Consider the following 17,100-nt stretch of genomic DNA (forward strand, 5'->3'; position numbering starts at 1 on the left):
CTTCACTGAGGGAAGCCTTTTTGCGGCGTCCCGTCGGTGTCATGGCGGCATCCTCCTTCATGAGCCACTCTTTGTAACTCTTTGCCACCCGGTCCTTAAAGGGCTTGTTCATGGCTACGTCAAGTGGCTGTAGCTGGGACGTCATACCGCCAGGTATGACGACCAGGTCTATGTTGGCCTTGTGTAGGGCCTCCTTGACACCCGGGCAGATGTGGCCTCTGAATGAATCGAGGACGAGCATATTTGGCAGGTGTAAGTCTGCTCCCGGCCGCTTCATCCAAACCACTTTGAGCCACTCCTTCACCTTCTCCTCGTTCATAAACCCCTTTTCATTTGCGCGGATATCACGTTCTTGGGGAATTGCTCATTTTTCGGGAGGGTTTTGCGGCGAAATACAATGTACGGCGGCAGTTTCGTCCCATCTGCCGTGCAGCACAGCATCACGATAAACCGTGTGTGCTCATGACCTGTTGTCAACAGGCGCACGTCCTTTGCCCCTTTATTTGTGACTGTCGTGCGACTGGGCATGTCGAAGTAGACTGGGGTTTGGTCAGCGTTCCCTATCTGGCCCAGAATGTAATTTTTCTGACGGCGGAGTTTCAACACGTAACGCTGAAACTCTACCAGCCGTTCCTCATACTCTGCCGGCAAACGCTGACATATAGTTGTCCTGCGACGAAGAGACAGGCCGTTCCGCCGCATGAACTTTTGCACCCAGCCCCGACTTGCCTTGAACGTTGACCGAGCAATCCCGTCCCGTTGTGCCAACTGCCGGGCTTTCGTTTGAATATCCTCGCAGGAAACCGGGAGGCCTTTGGCACGCTCCTCTTCCACATGGAGCCTCAGTTCTTTTTCCAGAGCGTCATGCCTGCCGGTTGCTGGGCCACGAAAAGCACGACGCCGTCCGTTGCACGCGAAAAGTCGGTCCCGCTGCTTTCGCCAACCCCTAATCAGCTTTTCATTTACACAGAACTCGCGCTGCACGGCACAATTGCTCGAGTTCTCCGCAAAAAGTATCACTTGGCGCTTGAAGTCAGCTGTATAACTCTGCCGACGTGACATCGTCGCAACCACGCACAAGCAAATGCGAGCTGTCACCGCCTCACGCCGATCGTACAACGAACAAAGAGCGAGGCGGCGAGGCCTCCTCAGGCCAGTGCCAGTGCGGCTGCGCGCCGGAAGGCGGCACCGCAGCACGGCTAGCGGGCTAGGGACTTCACGGCCTACCTAGGGAAATCGTGGGTTTCATCGCAAACAGGGCGGAGCGGCTGCATTTCGCGGGGGCTTTGAAAAGGCGGTACGCGGCTATACCATCAATAACCTTTTTCTTAATTACTTAGTCGGAAAAGGGGGGGGGGGGGTGCGGACTTTTATCCCAGATTTTATGGTATATAACGTGCGTATGTAGCAGGAACTGCTTGAAGAACAGCGGGCGCGGCAGTTGAACGCCATAAGCTCGGCGCTTTTGGTTCGTGAATATAGGTCAAGATTCTTTGGTCACGAATATAGGTCGACCTATATTCGAATAAATACGGTAAAAGCCAGCAAAACGGGATTGCTGAATGAAAGGAACTGCCAGCAGAATAAACTTCACTTTATATGCGAGTGCACTGTCCTTGCTTTTTTTTTTTTTTTTTTGATTAAGTGCGGCATAAGCAGATGCTGCACTTCGCACTTACGTGCTGCACTCTTTCTAGTCTGAGCACAATGGTCGAGCTTCCCTGTCTAAAACAGCATCAGGGTGCGGTGACGGCCGTTAAAACTTTTTGATAGGTTGAAGTTCACATGAAGAATTGGATTTACGCACATTATTTAGAAGCACTGTGATTTTATTTTTAGCGAATAAAATAGTTATATGCACCTATTTTCCGGAAGTTCAAATACTTCGAATTAGAGCTGTGCGAATAGCAAAATTTTGGGTGCGAAGCGAATTCGAATATTGAAGTGTGAGTGCGAATCGAATCGAATATTTTTCGAATATTTCTCGAATATTTCTAAAATACTTTTCGAATACTTCGAAGCGAAATTGCAGAAAAAAAAGTTAGAGAGGATTCCTAAGCATATTCTTATGAGATAGCATCATGAAAGTGTTTCTTTTCGCTAGGTTCAAGCGCAATGTAGAGGCCGAATTGTATTTATGTACGTGATTTGGTGAAACCAAGGTGTTGCCGACAACACTTTACACGTGATAGGCAAAGATGCCATTTCCTCAGCCTCTCCTCCTCTTTCAACTTCTGTGGAAGCCCAACTGATGTGGCAGACAAGGGTGTGCTCCCTTCAAGTCCGGAGTTCCAAATCTGCCTCGTAGACGTCGATATAATAGAACATCTGAAATTTTGGATGGTAAAAAGCTTTGGCGTCCAATTTTTCAGACTTCCTGCCCAAATTTCAGGTCCAAAACGGCATTAATTGAGCCCCCACCTCTGCCACATCTTTCATCTCCATGCTGGAACCAGCGTTTTCTTGAGTTAATACAGTTGCGACCGTAGCGGAGCTTGAAAGGTATTTGCCGCAATGCGGGGGTGTGATGAGGTGAAGCATATTGAAAATCTAGGGACCACTTTTAATCGGACGTTGACTGTGTCTTGGCTATGTTCGACCGTAACGGAGCTTGAAAGGCAGCTTTGCCGCAATATGGGAGTGTAATGAGGTGAAGCATATTGAAAATCTGAAGGGGGCACTTTTAGTCGGACGTTGACTGTATTTGTTTTTGGGAAGTTTGAATAGTTCGAATAGTAAAATTCCAGAGCGAATCGAATCGAATAGCAAACACTATTAGAAAAATATTCGAAATTTCGAATATTCGCACACCCCTACTTCGAATAGTAAAATGTCGGTGCGAATCGAATAGCAAACACTATTTTTAAATTTTCGAAAGTTCGAATAATCGCACACCCCTACCAAAAATCCATTGGAGCAGAAAAATGCACAAGGATAAGCACATGCACTTGAAGCAAGCACTAACCACTGCTTCACTTCTCCATCTGCTACAACACACCTGCCCTGCCCCAAGGTGCTGACACAATTACTCGTTAGTGCTTGCAAGACATTTTTAAAAAATTGGGTGGCTGTACAAACATTCAAGGAAAGGGAGGGCTGAAAAGCCACGAACCTGAAAGAGGAACTGCAGGAGGTGGTGGCCTTCGCTTCTTCATTTGAGGTGTAAGAAGTTTCATAGTATTATCATAGGGCAACTGCACAGGAACACCAGCTGCTTTCTGTGTTTCCGTCAGGCAGTTCTCAAGCAGTATGACCTGCAAAAAGAAGTCAACCACATCAAGGGATAATCAGCTTAGTTGCTACACTATTAAACAGTGTAGCTTTTCTTTACAAGTGAATCAATTGCCCAAGAATTATGCTGTTATTTTGCAATGGGCTCCTTATTGCATATTTTCTCAGTGAAATACTACAAGAGAGTCATTCTGGTAATTTGCAGAACCTAACATACCTTTTGTGAAACCCAGTTTGAGAATCCCTACAATACTGAGTACACAATATTATGAGGAACCACTTTATTCAGCCGTGCTCGAGGCGAAATCACATTGATGATGATACTACAGTAAACGTTCGATTTTTCGGATTCCCTAGAGACCGCAAAATCGTCCGGAAAATCGGACAGTCCGGAAAAACGAATTTGTGCTTTTTTATTCCGCTCAAGCGGTGCCAAATCGCCACAGCCCCATCCGAAATAGCTTTAATGCCTCCCAGTACACTTAGGCATTTTGGTGCGCACCCAGGCTCTCGCAAATACATTTGGTACCTGGCGCGAACCCCGCTTAACTACGTGCCAGCCACCACTTGCAAATTTGCATCTTGTGAATCGTGATGAGCGCCACTGATACCAGCAATGCGCAGAATAGATTACGGCTCTCTCGCATGGAACATTTGGAAACAATGACGCGGGACGCAGATTGTGGCGGAAAAGCGGACGATTCGTCCGGCTTTCCCCGATGCGTGAGCATTGGAAAAACACTTGCCCCATGAAACGATTCGGCGATGTGCACACGCATCGCCGAATCTCCACCGATATGCAGCATTTGCTGCCGAGTGAAGCTGATTGTTTCCAGTTGTGTGCAGCACATCGCCAACTAAGCTGACGCCATCACTGTACTGTTGCGATACCGTACGTACGCATTTGTCATGAAAGGGTTCGTGAAGGCAACGCATCTGTGCGGCGCACTTAGCGGTCTCGCACAAATTGGCAGCATCAACGCGGCGTGGCGCATTTGGGTTCTCGCATATTAAATGCGCGTGAGTACGCATGCAACTGCGTTAGGCCACATGCACTGCCGAGCAGTTAACTGAAGATTAGAGCTGTGCGAATAGCAAAATTTCGGGTGCGAAGCGAATTCGAATATTGAAGTGTGAGTGCGAATCGAATCGAATATTTTTCGAATATTTCTCGAACATTTCTAGAATGCTTTACGAATACTTCGAAGCGAAATTGCAGTTAGAGAGAATTACTAAGCATATTCTTATGAGATAGCAGCATGAAAGTGTTTCTTTTCGCTAGGTTGATGAAGCACTGGCGAGGTGGTGTTTCATAGTTTTCTTACCAAGAATGAGGCAATGTAGAGGCCGAATTCTACTTATGTACATGATTTGGTGCAACCAAAGTGTTGCTGACAACACTTTACATGTGATAGGCAAAGATGCCATTTCCTCAGCCTCTCTTCCTCTTTCAACTTCTGTGGAAGCCCAACTGATGTGGCAGACAAGGGTGTGCTCCCTTGAAATCCGGAGTTCCAAATCTGCCTCGTAGACGTCGATATATAAGAACATCTGAAATTTTGGATGCTAAAAAGCTTCGGCTTCCGATTTTTCTAACTTCTTGCCCAAATTTCAAGTCCAAAAGAGCATTAATTGAGCCCCCACCTCTACATCTTTCATCTCCATGTTGGAACCAGCGTTTTCTTGAGTTGAGACCGTAGGAGAGCTTGAAAGGCAGCTTTGCCGCAATACCGGGGTGTGATGAGGTGAAGCACATTGAAAGTCTAGGGACCACTTCCAATCTGACGTTGACTGTCGCTTGGCAAAGTTCGACCGTAACGGAGCTTGAAAGGCAGCTTTGCCACAATACCGGGGTGTGATGAGGTGAAGCATATTGAAAATCTAGGGACCACTTCCAATCGGACATTGTGTCTTGGCAAAGTTCGACCGTAACGAAGCTTGAAAGGCAGCTTTGCCGCAATACCGGGGTGTGATGAGGTGAAGCACATTGAAAGTCTAGGGACCACTTCCAATCTGACGTTTGTGGTAGCCTCGATGCTCGCCGGTGCCGAAGACTACCGTGGGTTCAGGCTTAGCGAGCCACAGGGCCGCGTCTACCGTCGCCTGCTTACGTTTAGCGCACCGCTCCGCACGCGCTCAGCTAGCAAAGGCGTTGAGCGCCGCGCGGCATGAACACAGTGTTCGAGATAACATACACACACAAACACTTTATTTGCCTTCGGCGGCACCCCAACACACACACAGTACACGTCCGCTCCCGGGGCACGGGGGAGCAAAGGGCTTCCCACGACGTGCTCGCCATTGCCAGCACGTCGCAGCTGGCAATGGCGAGCTTTGACACGCCGCTCGGGAAAAAGGTCCCTCGCGGCTATGCTGCGCACTCTCGCAATGACCACTGGGCCTGGTCGCGAGAGTTAGGGCAATCTCCGTACGCGTGGGCCTCCGGCAAGTGCGGCTCGGCGTGGTACGACCGCGCACGAGCACTAGGCACCGCTCTTTGGATTCACGTACGAACCGGAGCTAACACTGAGGTAAACACACCTGCAAGGATGCCGAGGCACCCAGGCAGGCTACAGTCCAGCGATTCCCAAAGGGGACGTTGGACTGAAAGGAAAACGAGTGCTCACCCAGCGGCGTCCGAGGAGAGAGAAAGTTCGTCCCGGCGTGCACGCGCGTCAGTCGCCGAATCTCGCGGCTCCGAGACCGCGTGCAGCGCCGCCACGAGAACCGGTGCGTAGCGTAAGATGCCGCCACTTGCCGTCTCGGGAGAACGGGAGAGGGAAAGGAATCGCGGAACGGCGAAATGCCCGCGCAGTGGCTTCGGGCGCGCCTCGGATCCCCACATCCTCCCCTCCCGGCCTGCTGCCGGTGTGCCAGCGTGCACGCGCGTCAGTCCCGCCGAATCTCGCGGCTCCGAGACCGCGTGCAGCGCCATCACGAGAGCCGGCGCATAGCGTAAGATGACGCCACTTGCCGTCGCGGGAGAATGGGAGAGGGAAAGGATTCACGGAACGGCGAAATGCCCGCGCAGTGGCTTCGGGCGCGCCTCGAATCCCCACACGTTGACTGTCGCTTGGCAAAGTTCGACCGTAACGGAGCTTGAAAGGCAGCTTTTGCCACAATATCGGGGTGTGATGAGGTGAAGCATATTGAAAATCTAGGGACCACTTCCAATCGGACATTGTGTTTTGGCAAAGTTCGACTGTAACGGAGCTTGAAAGGCAGCTTTGCCGCAATACGAGAGGGTAATGAGGTGAAGCATATTGAAAATCTAGGGACCATTTCCAATCGGACATTGTCAGTGTCTTGGCGAAGTTCGACCGTAACGGAGCTTGAAAGGCAGCCTTGACACAATACCGGGGTGTGATGAGGTGAAGCATATTGAAAATCTAGGGACCACTTTCAATCGGACGTTCACCGTCTCTTGGCAAAGTTCGACCGGAACGGAGCTTGAAAGACAGCTTTTCCTCAATACGAGAGTGTAATGAGGTGAAGCATATTAAAAATCTGAAGGGGTCACTTTCAATCAGACGATGACTGTATTTCTTTTTGGGAAGTTAGAATAGTTCGAATAGTAAATTTCCAGTGCGAATCGAATAGCAAACACTATTCGAAAAATATTCGAAATTTCGAATATTCGCACACCCCTACTGAAGATGCTTATCGTAAGGGTTGGGAGCGATTAAGCCATCCTGGTGTGTTTGCCACCTGCTGCTATTACGCCTCCGTGCATTTCCACTGCTGACCCGTGCAGACATCGCCGCACGACGCCGTGGTAGCGGCCCCTTTGAATTTCTCATGTTTCACCCCATAACACTTCAGCATTGCGGCAAAGCTGACTTTCGGACTCTACTTCTATCGCAAACAGATTGACTCGCGAAAGCGCTGGTTCGAACTTACGAGATGATACACGCGGCAGAGGTGGGGGCTTCAATTAATGCCTTTCAGACCTGCAATTTAGGCAGAAAGCCCGAAAAATCGGACGACGAAGAGTTTAAGCGTCCGAAATTTCGGACGTCCTTATACATTGACGTCTATGGGGCTGGTGACGGTGCCGCGAAAGCGTCCGAATTTTCGAGCATGTCCGGAAAATTGGGCGTCCGAAAAATCGGCAATTGACTGTATACAGATGACGAAGATGTACAAGTGATGATGATATGTAAAGAGGATGAAGAGTCATTCACTAGTCGCTCTCACACTAATTCCCTCGCGCGGTGAAAGCTACCACCTGACAGTATTATGAAATGCGTCGCGTATAAGGCTTTAAACGAGATACGTGAACTATCTCTGACCCACGGCAATGGTGATCAGATGTAGTGTTAAGAGGGGAAACGCAGTAATTAACAGGGGATGTCTGTTCGACGACTGTGTACAGTCCAATAAAGTGACTGATGAATTTGTCGCATAAGCCGGGAACGCGCAGTGGAGTCCAAAGAAGAACTTCGTCTCCAGGGGGAAAAGTCACAACACGGCGAGATGAGTCGTAGCGAGACTTTAGAGTTTCCTGGGAGAGGCCGGTGTTAACACGGGCCAGGTGATGGCAGTGTGCGAGGCGAGACAAAACTTGTTCGGAGAAAGGAGCTGTTGAGGGTGCAGGGGCCGAAAGGAACGAGACGTCCAGAGTGAAACTCTGTGAGCAGTCATGGACGAGGAAAAATGGAGAAAAACCGGTAGTGCATTGTGTAGCCATATTGTAAGCGAATGTCACGAAGGGCAGGATTGCATCGCAATTCATGTGGAATACTTATTTAGAGCTCAAAATGTCAAAGGTGGTACCTCCAGATTTTGGTCTACCTCAAACATTGCAATAATGGGCTAATATAATGTAGGAATTCCTTTTCCTCATTAAACTATATTCTATTCCTTTATTATCCATTCCCTGTTTATAGTAGTTGTGAAAAAAAGATTTGAGACAGGAAAGAAGGAGGGTGTACAAAGCATGTATACCCTGTCTTTGAGGGCCTTGACAAGTGCGTTGTACTCATGATCCTTCTCGTGCAGCTGGTGCAAGTGGTACTCTTCACGTTGGCGAGCCTCATGGGCACGCTGTTGCAGATCACGCAGCAAGCGCTTGGCACGAGCATACTTGGCCTCAAGGGCAACCAAACGCTCACGCAAATCATGGGCTGCTTGGCGCTGCTGGGCAGCTTCCAACCGCAGCGCCTGGCCCGCTGCTTCTGCCTCTTGCAGCCGTCCCTGGGCCCCCTCCAGCAGACGGCCCAGATCTCGCCGCTCGCCTTCGGCCAATGACAGTCGCTCACGCACAGACCGTGCCTCTGCCTCAGCCACTGCCAGACGGTATCTGCATTTATCAATCATTAGATAATTATTTCTAGTCTGAGAAAATGTACACAAGAAACGGTGCACAGAGTGATTAATTTCCACATGAGCCCCTAGCATGGTTGCTTTTATACTTTGATGAAACAGCATTTAGCTGTCTACGAGCTATGCTTTCATTATTCAGCTTTGCCCAACAGACTTTTTTTTTTGCTTCATAGAGATGAGGACAGGTTGTGCAAGCACCAGAGGAGAGTTTGAGATCGAGTTTGTTGGTACGTATCGTTTAACATTTTGTAAACTTCACTACAAAAAGAAAATTTCGACAGTCTTGAACAGAGGTCATGCACTTTTTGAAACCTGCTATTAAAGAAACAGTACACTTCATATCACATCTCTGCGAGGTTCCAGCAAAAAATAAAGTCCAAAGGCACTGACTGTGTTTCCTTGAACCGCAGCCGTAAGTTGTCTGGGTCAGCGTCAGGCGAGAGGGAATCGCTGCTGTCATTTGAAAGCTCGAAGCTGGCACCAGGAGCCAATTCATCCACTTCGTCGTCAGGAGTCGAAGCAAGGGAGTCCAGCCCACTACCAGGAACCACCTCTTGGGCCATGCCTTTGAGCCGAGCCTCCCGTTCCCTGTCTGCCTGAATTGACTGGTAGATGAGCTGCGCTATCTCACTGTTTGTCGAGTCCCGCTCACGCCCAATCAAGAACCTACACAGCAAGAAGAGCAGCAGGCGATTAAATGGTGCAGCAAGATTCAGAACAATACAACAAGTTTGCAAAGATGAAATCTGTGATTCCAGTTATGCCGAAACAAGTTCTCAACTTTTGTCGTTCTGGCGGCTTCGTGCAACTCAAAAGGAAAGAAAGGTACAAGTAGAAGGGAGGACAAGAAGACATCGTGAGCTCCTCCCTTCCACCCCTACCTTTGTTTCCTTTGTTTGAGTGGCGCTAAACACTCAGAACTTCATGGTACACCAACACACCCAAACTGCTACTCTTCTCGACTTCTGGATGTTGAATTGAGCATGCAGAGCTACAGCACTAAAGAAAGAACTAGTAAACCTGCCCTGCTTACACAACAAACAGAGGAGCAGCACTTCACAAAAATGCTACAAACGTTATCCGTATCACTATAAGGAAAACTCAAAAGTGTAGTCAAGGCAGCAAACAGCCAAAACTGATGACCATGCATGTTAAAAAATGCAAGGTTTTGAGCCCATCAGGGTTGTACGTTTAATGCAGCATACACTTGAACATGTTATTTTTCAGCTAAGTTCTCATTTAGTACACGAAGCAACATGTAATACTAAAAAATTAACCATTCAACTGCTTTTAACTTCGACAAATGGTGCTCCCTCCTCTATCCCCTTAATTTCTAAAAGAAGAATTTGGAGACAACAGCCAGCGATCTCAAGGCATGCCAGGTATGACAACCCTAGCTCATGTGTAATTCTTTTTTGTCACCCTTCTCTGCATATGCTTAGTGCAAAAAGAAACAAGGCCTTCAAGCTTGAAGTATGCTGTAATGAAAACAGCTGCCTCAGGGCATCACTTGAAGCAGAAGGTTGCAGTGTCCCTAGATTCATTAAAAACAAGAAGTGAGTGAGGCTTTTATGCTCACTGCCCATGGTAAACACATCAATTAGCATGCTCTGCATGCAAGTTGTGGTGTCTGCACATTCACTTTAACAATTCCAGTATCACTGACTACCAGTATGCTTCTGCTTTTCTGTCCCATTGACATACCTATGTTCTCTGCTCTCTCCACTTGGACATGCTCAGTAACAAAGTTGGTAACCTTCAAAGTGGTTCTGCCATCCACTGTATACAGCCAAAGCTCGTTAATACGTACCCGCTTTAAGCGTACTAACGGTTAAAATGTAGTTGCTACGGGTCCCCGACTGAGTCTCATAGAACCTAACGCATTCGCTGATCGCTTAAGCCGTAGTGCTTCGTCCTACGCCTACCGGTTAGCGCGTACCCTGCGTACCGAGATAACTTTTTGTGACATAAAATTTTGCTGCGCCGCTGAACTTCCGGACGCCATAATGTGCCGCCAAAGGTTTTCCGTCTTTTCGAGAAGTGCGTAGATTGGTCGATCACTAATTCCCACTTTTCCGCGCGATTGCGGCGACGCCTTTACGGGTAAGCATTGGGAAAGAATGAAGGTGAGGCGGCGGCAACCGACGAACGCGCCAGCATGACCTATCGCCGGCAACCTATCTGCTCGGGCACGCGTGCGGCGCAGCACTACTTCAAGTGATTTTAGCGGAACCGATTCAATAAAGCTAAACCACTAGGGTTGGGCGGATTAAGCCTACTGCACGTCTTTAATAGGCGACAACTTGCACGCGCTGGGCCGCCGATCCCTGCCGCGTCGTTGTGCGGGGCCATGTTCAAGCGCGCGCCTCTTTGTAAAAATGAAAGCAGCCCGCTATTGCGGAGTTGAGCGTTGCTGGTCGCGGGCTAAGCGAAACCTCTTTGCATTGATGCTAGCACGCTAAACGCAAGCGTACGGCACAGCAAGCGTAGCGCTGTTGTAACCATACTGCACGCTTTTATTGGGCGACCACCCAAATGCGCTTCCGTCCACTGCTAGGACCGCTAGAGCGTCGTGAAGTGCGCATTGCTTGCAGGAAGTTCGTCATCGCCGCGTTAACCGAATGAGCTACTCGCCGCATCTGTGCACGGTCTGGAGCGAAGTGGGTACGAAGAACAACTCCCACGACAAATGCGCGCGTGCGGTACAGCAAGCGGCCCGGCAGTGACGGCGTGAGCCGAGAAAGCGACGCGCTGCACGCAACTAGCCGGGAGACGATCGGCTCCACGCAGCCGTACTGCATTTCAGTGGAACTGCGTCAGTTTTCGTTTAGGAGCAGATTGCGGCACAGACGCACGCACATATATCGCGGAAAACCGACATTAGGCAGTTTTAGAATAGTGTACGCTAAGTTAGCGTTAGCGTTTGCGGCCCGCTATTTCCGTCACTAAACGGAAGCCCGCAAGCGGTTAGCGTACGACGCGTGCGCAGTTGCAGGAAAAGCCAACGCAAAGCTTTGCGTACGCTATTCTAAAACTGCCTACTGTCCGTTCTGTCGCTGTAATAGTTCCGAAATGCTCCTTGGCGTCGCCACCGCGTGCTATCAGACGGTCGTGCGAGAGTACCAGAATCTTTTCTCCACTTTGGCAAAGAGAAAGAAAAGGCTTTGCAATGGGTACTTTAGGCAATATTTGCTGTCGCACTGTATTTATTTCTTTGCTGGCGGCGATGGCGTACGCGAGGAGATGCAAATTTTTACTTGGTGGTTAATGCGTACTACCGTTTAGTGCGTAGTTATGCGGCGTTCCCGACAGGTACACATTAATGAGGTTCCACTGTATTTCTGGCAGCCAGGGTATCGAACCCAAACTGGACCGAAACATAACATAACCTTCAAATGGTTCTGCCATTCACTGTATATTTCTGGGAGCCAGGGTATCGAACCCAACTGGATCGAAACATAACACTTTTTCACTCTGAAGTGGAACCAAAATTTAAAAAATCCCAGCATATCCACGAAGTGAATGATGATGAAGGAGCTTGCTCCAGAGGTTAAATCCGGTAAACCGTGAACGCTCTGTACATCTGCTCTATCATCATCATATAAAGAAGTGACACGTGAGTTGTTGTGGTGTGATTGTATATACACAATGTTAGATACACAATGTTTGTAATTTACATATCGATGCACTATATACATAAATTGACATACTGATGCAGTACATACATTTTGTTCAAGAGCTTATTTACGGATCAGATAAGCTCGGGGGAACCTTTTCCTTTTAGTATAATGACTTCTGCTTCGCGGGCTCTCAGCTCGGGGTCCACTTGTCTTTGCACCCACTTCGTTGCGGCCTCGCGGCCCCGTGCTGCCTGCGGGTCCGCTTGTCGACGAGCCCATTTAGCTTCAGCATCGCAATCCCTCACTGCTGTCGCCGCCTCGGTGCTGGTAGTGGCTTGTGCTTGCTGTCGGCGCTGGCGTCTCTCTTCGGCCTCGCAAGCTCTCACTGCAAGGTCTTGGCGGCGAGCCCGCGCTGCTGCTGCATTGCGAGCCCTCCGCGCTGCTGCCTTGGCTTCTTCGGCTTCTTCTCTTTCTTCTCGGCGTGCTCCGCCGAGAGCAGAGCACACGCCCATGAATCGTGCACTTGAGCGCGTGCTCTGCTCTGAGAGAACTAGCGTACACGGCAGGAGGGACGAGAGACAACCCCCAAGCAAAAGGAGCAAGCTCCTAAAATAACATATTTTGGTTCAGATTCGCTCTATCCTCTGGTGATTTCTGTCCATGTATTTCCTATGCTATCCATGCATTTGCGATGTCAGGAGGCAAGTATGTATCCAGTGCACTCATGAGCGATTGAACTTCATGACGCTCAAATAGTTTCCACCCGGAAACTTATATTGTGGCAGGAATGAAGATTCATTTCTGCCAGCCAGATATGTAAACTGAAGTATGTGTGATATAGATGCAAATGACGAATCTTGGTAACTGCTTTTGGCAACCATAAGCAAACCATGTACTACAATTATGTTCCAAAACAGTATGACCCATTTTTTCCTTACAGTTTAAAAGTTAACTAAATCGTCCATAAATGCCATGCACCAGTCATTACCTTCACAAGAGTATAAGTTTGGGTTTGTTAGTATTGTGTATTAGTCAACTGGTGCACAACTAACGCAGAATGTGTGCATCTATTTAACTGAATTTGTGTTTCTGATCCACCAGTCAGACAACTGTTTTCGATGAGCATGGTATCCCAGGCGTAAAAATTAGGGGGCAAATGCTATGATGTTTTATCGCAGAAATATTCTGCCTTTGTGGCGCACAGAAAAGAAAGACAAAATGATTGTTTTTTTCAGTTATAGTTCTTATGTTCTGTAAATAAATATCATGCATTGGTTCAAACTGGCTTCAACCTATATTTTTCTCACTCTAACAATGAAGCAGAACTGAACAGTTTTTGCCACACTGAAACGAAAATCAGAACGATAAATTTTTCGATTCGATACCCTGCGAGAAGCACCCTTTCTCTTCACTGGGTTTGCTCAGTCTCGGATCTTGCTAGCAGTTACGGAACGCACCCCATCACAAGCACGGTTGCACTACGTTTAGCATGCACATAACAAAGATCAGAGGAGTGGCTCCCTGATTTGATTTACATGCTACTATCGGCAGTGATTCTTCATTCAAATACTCACACCACAGTGCAAGGACACTACTCTTGTATGTTTATGGCATCCCCTGCATGTAGTGAGGCTTGCTCTTTCTTTCTTTTTCTTAACCTCTTGCTGTCTTTGCTACGGTGAGTATTCTTTCCAAAGACAAGTGTGTTCCTTGCTTCACTGCACTTTCTCCAAGAGGCTCTGCGCTCTTTCATCTGCTGCTCTTAGCTTTGTCTGGTCAAGTTAGAACAAATTAATGCACTCCTTCCTTGAGCATGGCTATATGATAGCTTTGAGATGGTTGTTTACATGGGAGCTTCAACTGTTCATTGGGACATCAATTCAGCTGGGCTCGGAGTTGGGAGATACAACTTGTTGTCCAAGGAGTAAGCAGCTTCGAATGCCTCAGATTATGACCTTGATATGGTGGTACCCTCAAACAAGCATGCATCTATAAGAACAGTGGTGTTTTTTTAGTTTCACGAGCATGCCATTACTTTTGCAGATAGAAATGTGGGAAAAAGAGTGCATTTGCCATTATCCCTGTCACTTATTTTCCCTTCTGCATAACAAAAAATTAAGCATTGTGTTTGTTTTATAATATCCTAGAGTAAAATCGGACACAGTGTGCATCACATTAAAAAAAAAGGGGGGGGGGAGTAAACCTGACCCTGAAAAGGTAGGTTATATCGTAACTTTGTAATTGCCCCCCGCCCCCTTTTTTAAATCAAACTCGTGGCTATAGCCCTAATGTTTATTCACAATCCATTCATTTATGCTGAGAACACGTTCACTATAGGTAGGCTAATATCATCTGCACTATTATCAAGCACACGATTTTTATCATTGTCTAGAGGAATATTTGTCACTGAATATATGATACCGGTGCACTTTTGATGTCTGATGTGTTGGTTGTTTTATGCGCTTTTACATTAGCATCCTGTTTGTAACCTTACCTATGAAAGCATTATTGTAGTGCCGCTTGTACGTGCAATTGTTCGTTTGTCTACTAAACCTTTTTTTTATGAATGTGTAAATTCTAGATACGCTTGTTCACGTTAATGTCGGCGTATATGTATGCCCCTCCTGCTTTGGGCTGGCACTCAGCCCGCAGTATGATGAAATAAATAAAATAAATAAATAAAACAATTACCTTGAATGAAATTATACATTTTCTAGTACAGCACTCTCCACTCTTGTCATTAATTACATTTGACAAAAAGGTCTCCAGAGTCCCTTACTGCAAAGCCAAGAAAAATTATCCTATAGTCTTCATGTTCTACAATTAAGCCAGTCAATAATAAAAACCAGGAAAGGGCTAAATGTTGTGGCACAACTATCACTTTATAGCATCCTAAGCTGCCTAAGCCCTTTTAATTCAGTAACACAAGGTTCATACAAATGTCACATTATTGCTGTTTTTTTATTGATACAAACCTTTATGTAATGAACCTCAAATTATTAAAATCTATAATGTAACAAACTCGGTTCATGTTCCAAGACATATTTTTCAGACAAAATAAGGTCAATAGCTCCAAAGGTGGTATCATAAAAAGAGGGAGAGTTTTTTTTCTCTCTCTCTTTTTAGATGAAAATGTCAATAAAACTCACCGAACAAGACCAGATGTGTTTCGCAAAACTGAAGCAGCATAGGCTTGTGTGACACCAACCAGAGATTTTCCATCAACTTCTATGATTTGGTCATTGACACGAATCCTAGAAGAAAAGTAACAATTTAGTGCGAAAATGGGGAATATACTACCATGTGTGCCCATGTGCTCGCACGCACGCACACCATAGGTCAGCAAAAAAACTGGAGCTCGCTCAGACTCACTCAAGAAATACATTTTGGTCTGAGGGCTCACTTGGACTCGGACTCACCCAAATTTTCCTCAACCGCACTCATTCAGACTCAGACTCCCTAAACTTTTTCTCAACCGGACTCACTCGGACTCAAGCTCACCAACATATATTACTCAGCCGGACTCACTCAGACTCGGGCTCATGGCTCAACCGAGCCTGAGTGAGTCGACTCATGAGTCCATTAATGAAAAATTTGCTTTTTTGGTCATGGTGTCAAGGCTCTTTAACACGAATATCTCACACAATCGTTGCTGTACGATACGCCTTTTGATCTTGTACCTGCAAATACGAGTTATCAGTGGTTTCAATCCAGTAAGGATATTTTTATGAATTACGCTACTCACATGAAATATTGAACCCCCCCCCCCCCAGCTCACCCCTCTGATCAATAAATATTGAAGTGGCGCATGAATGCTAGTGAGTTATGTATGAATAGACTTGAGTATAAACGTGTGCTGATATAAGGCTGATAGTAATGCTGAAGCTGAGTAGCTAAAAGCATAGGTCGGCAATAAAAGGTGGAGCTCACTCAAAAAATATATTTTGTGCTTAAGGCTCACTCGGAGTCAGACTCGCCTATATTTTCCTCAACCGGACTCACTCGGACTCAGATTCAACAATATTTTCCCCAACCGGACTCACTCTGACTTAGACTCACTAAAATTTTCCTCAACCTGACTCACTCGGACTCAAACTCACCATAACACCATTCGCCCAGACTCCCTCAGACTCACAGCCCGATCTGAGTCTGAGTGAGTCGAATCATGAGTGCGTTTGCCGACCTATGACGCACGCGTGCGCGCGCACACACACACATTATAGAGAAGTTAAATATTGATAATCAAGAATAATGAAATTTTCTAAATGAATATGAAGTGCACATACGCGATATGGCCTGAAATACTGGATTAAAACATGAAAAGTTGTTTACACTTCTAAAATATAGAAAGGATGAAGAGGGAAGGAAAATTTTTTTGCCCATTCTTTAAAGGGACACTAAAGAGAAACAGTGAATTGGTTTAGATTGATAAAGTGTGCTCGGGGAACTCTTGTGCAGTTTATTTCACCACTATAGTCAAAGTTTCATTTTTAAATTTCGCGCCGAACTTTGTAATTCGTGACGTAAAAGGTTTCAAAGAGCATTTAACGTATTTTGGCGCCACTGGCTCGACGAAATTTCCACGAACTCGTTATGTCAAGTCTCTGAATGTACTTCGATTTAACCGATTAGGAACTACGTAGGCCCAAGTAGGCACCGTCAAAAATATGTGACATCACGGCAAATGGTGCGGGAATTCCAAGGTGGCGTCGCCACCTGTATTTTCTTTTTGCGCGTTTTCTCGCTTATTAAGCGCCTTCGCGCAGAAAGCGTGGTGTTTTTGGTATCGTGGAAGACTACTTTACTAATGCGAGAAAAATCGTTGTGCTCTTTAGTGTCCCTTTAACATGTACAATTCTCTTAATTCCATTCAGGTGGTAAGCTTGAAAATAAAAAGAATGTGAAATTGTTGTCGCAATAATGA

General features: G+C 46.8%; 1 protein-coding gene across 3 annotated transcripts in view; it reads right to left on the reverse strand.

The window, feature by feature from the left end:
* Nucleotides 1-17,100, reverse strand: part of LOC119378975 (neurabin-2) — a 112,386-nt gene that overhangs the window by 56,493 nt on the left and 38,793 nt on the right. For all 3 annotated transcript variants that reach the window (XM_037648091.2, XM_037648093.2, XM_037648094.2), the window contains exons 9-12: nt 15,326-15,430; nt 8,947-9,222; nt 8,179-8,533; nt 3,113-3,254 (exon numbers count right to left, since the gene is read on the reverse strand). In XM_037648091.2, coding sequence (XP_037504019.1) covers nt 3,113-3,254; nt 8,179-8,533; nt 8,947-9,222; nt 15,326-15,430 — 878 coding nt within the window. The remainder of the gene's footprint in view (nt 1-3,112; nt 3,255-8,178; nt 8,534-8,946; nt 9,223-15,325; nt 15,431-17,100) is intronic.

The sequence above is a fragment of the Rhipicephalus sanguineus genome, chromosome 1 (genome assembly GCF_013339695.2).
Source record: "Rhipicephalus sanguineus isolate Rsan-2018 chromosome 1, BIME_Rsan_1.4, whole genome shotgun sequence".
Classification (NCBI taxonomy): Eukaryota; Metazoa; Arthropoda; class Arachnida; order Ixodida; family Ixodidae; genus Rhipicephalus; species Rhipicephalus sanguineus.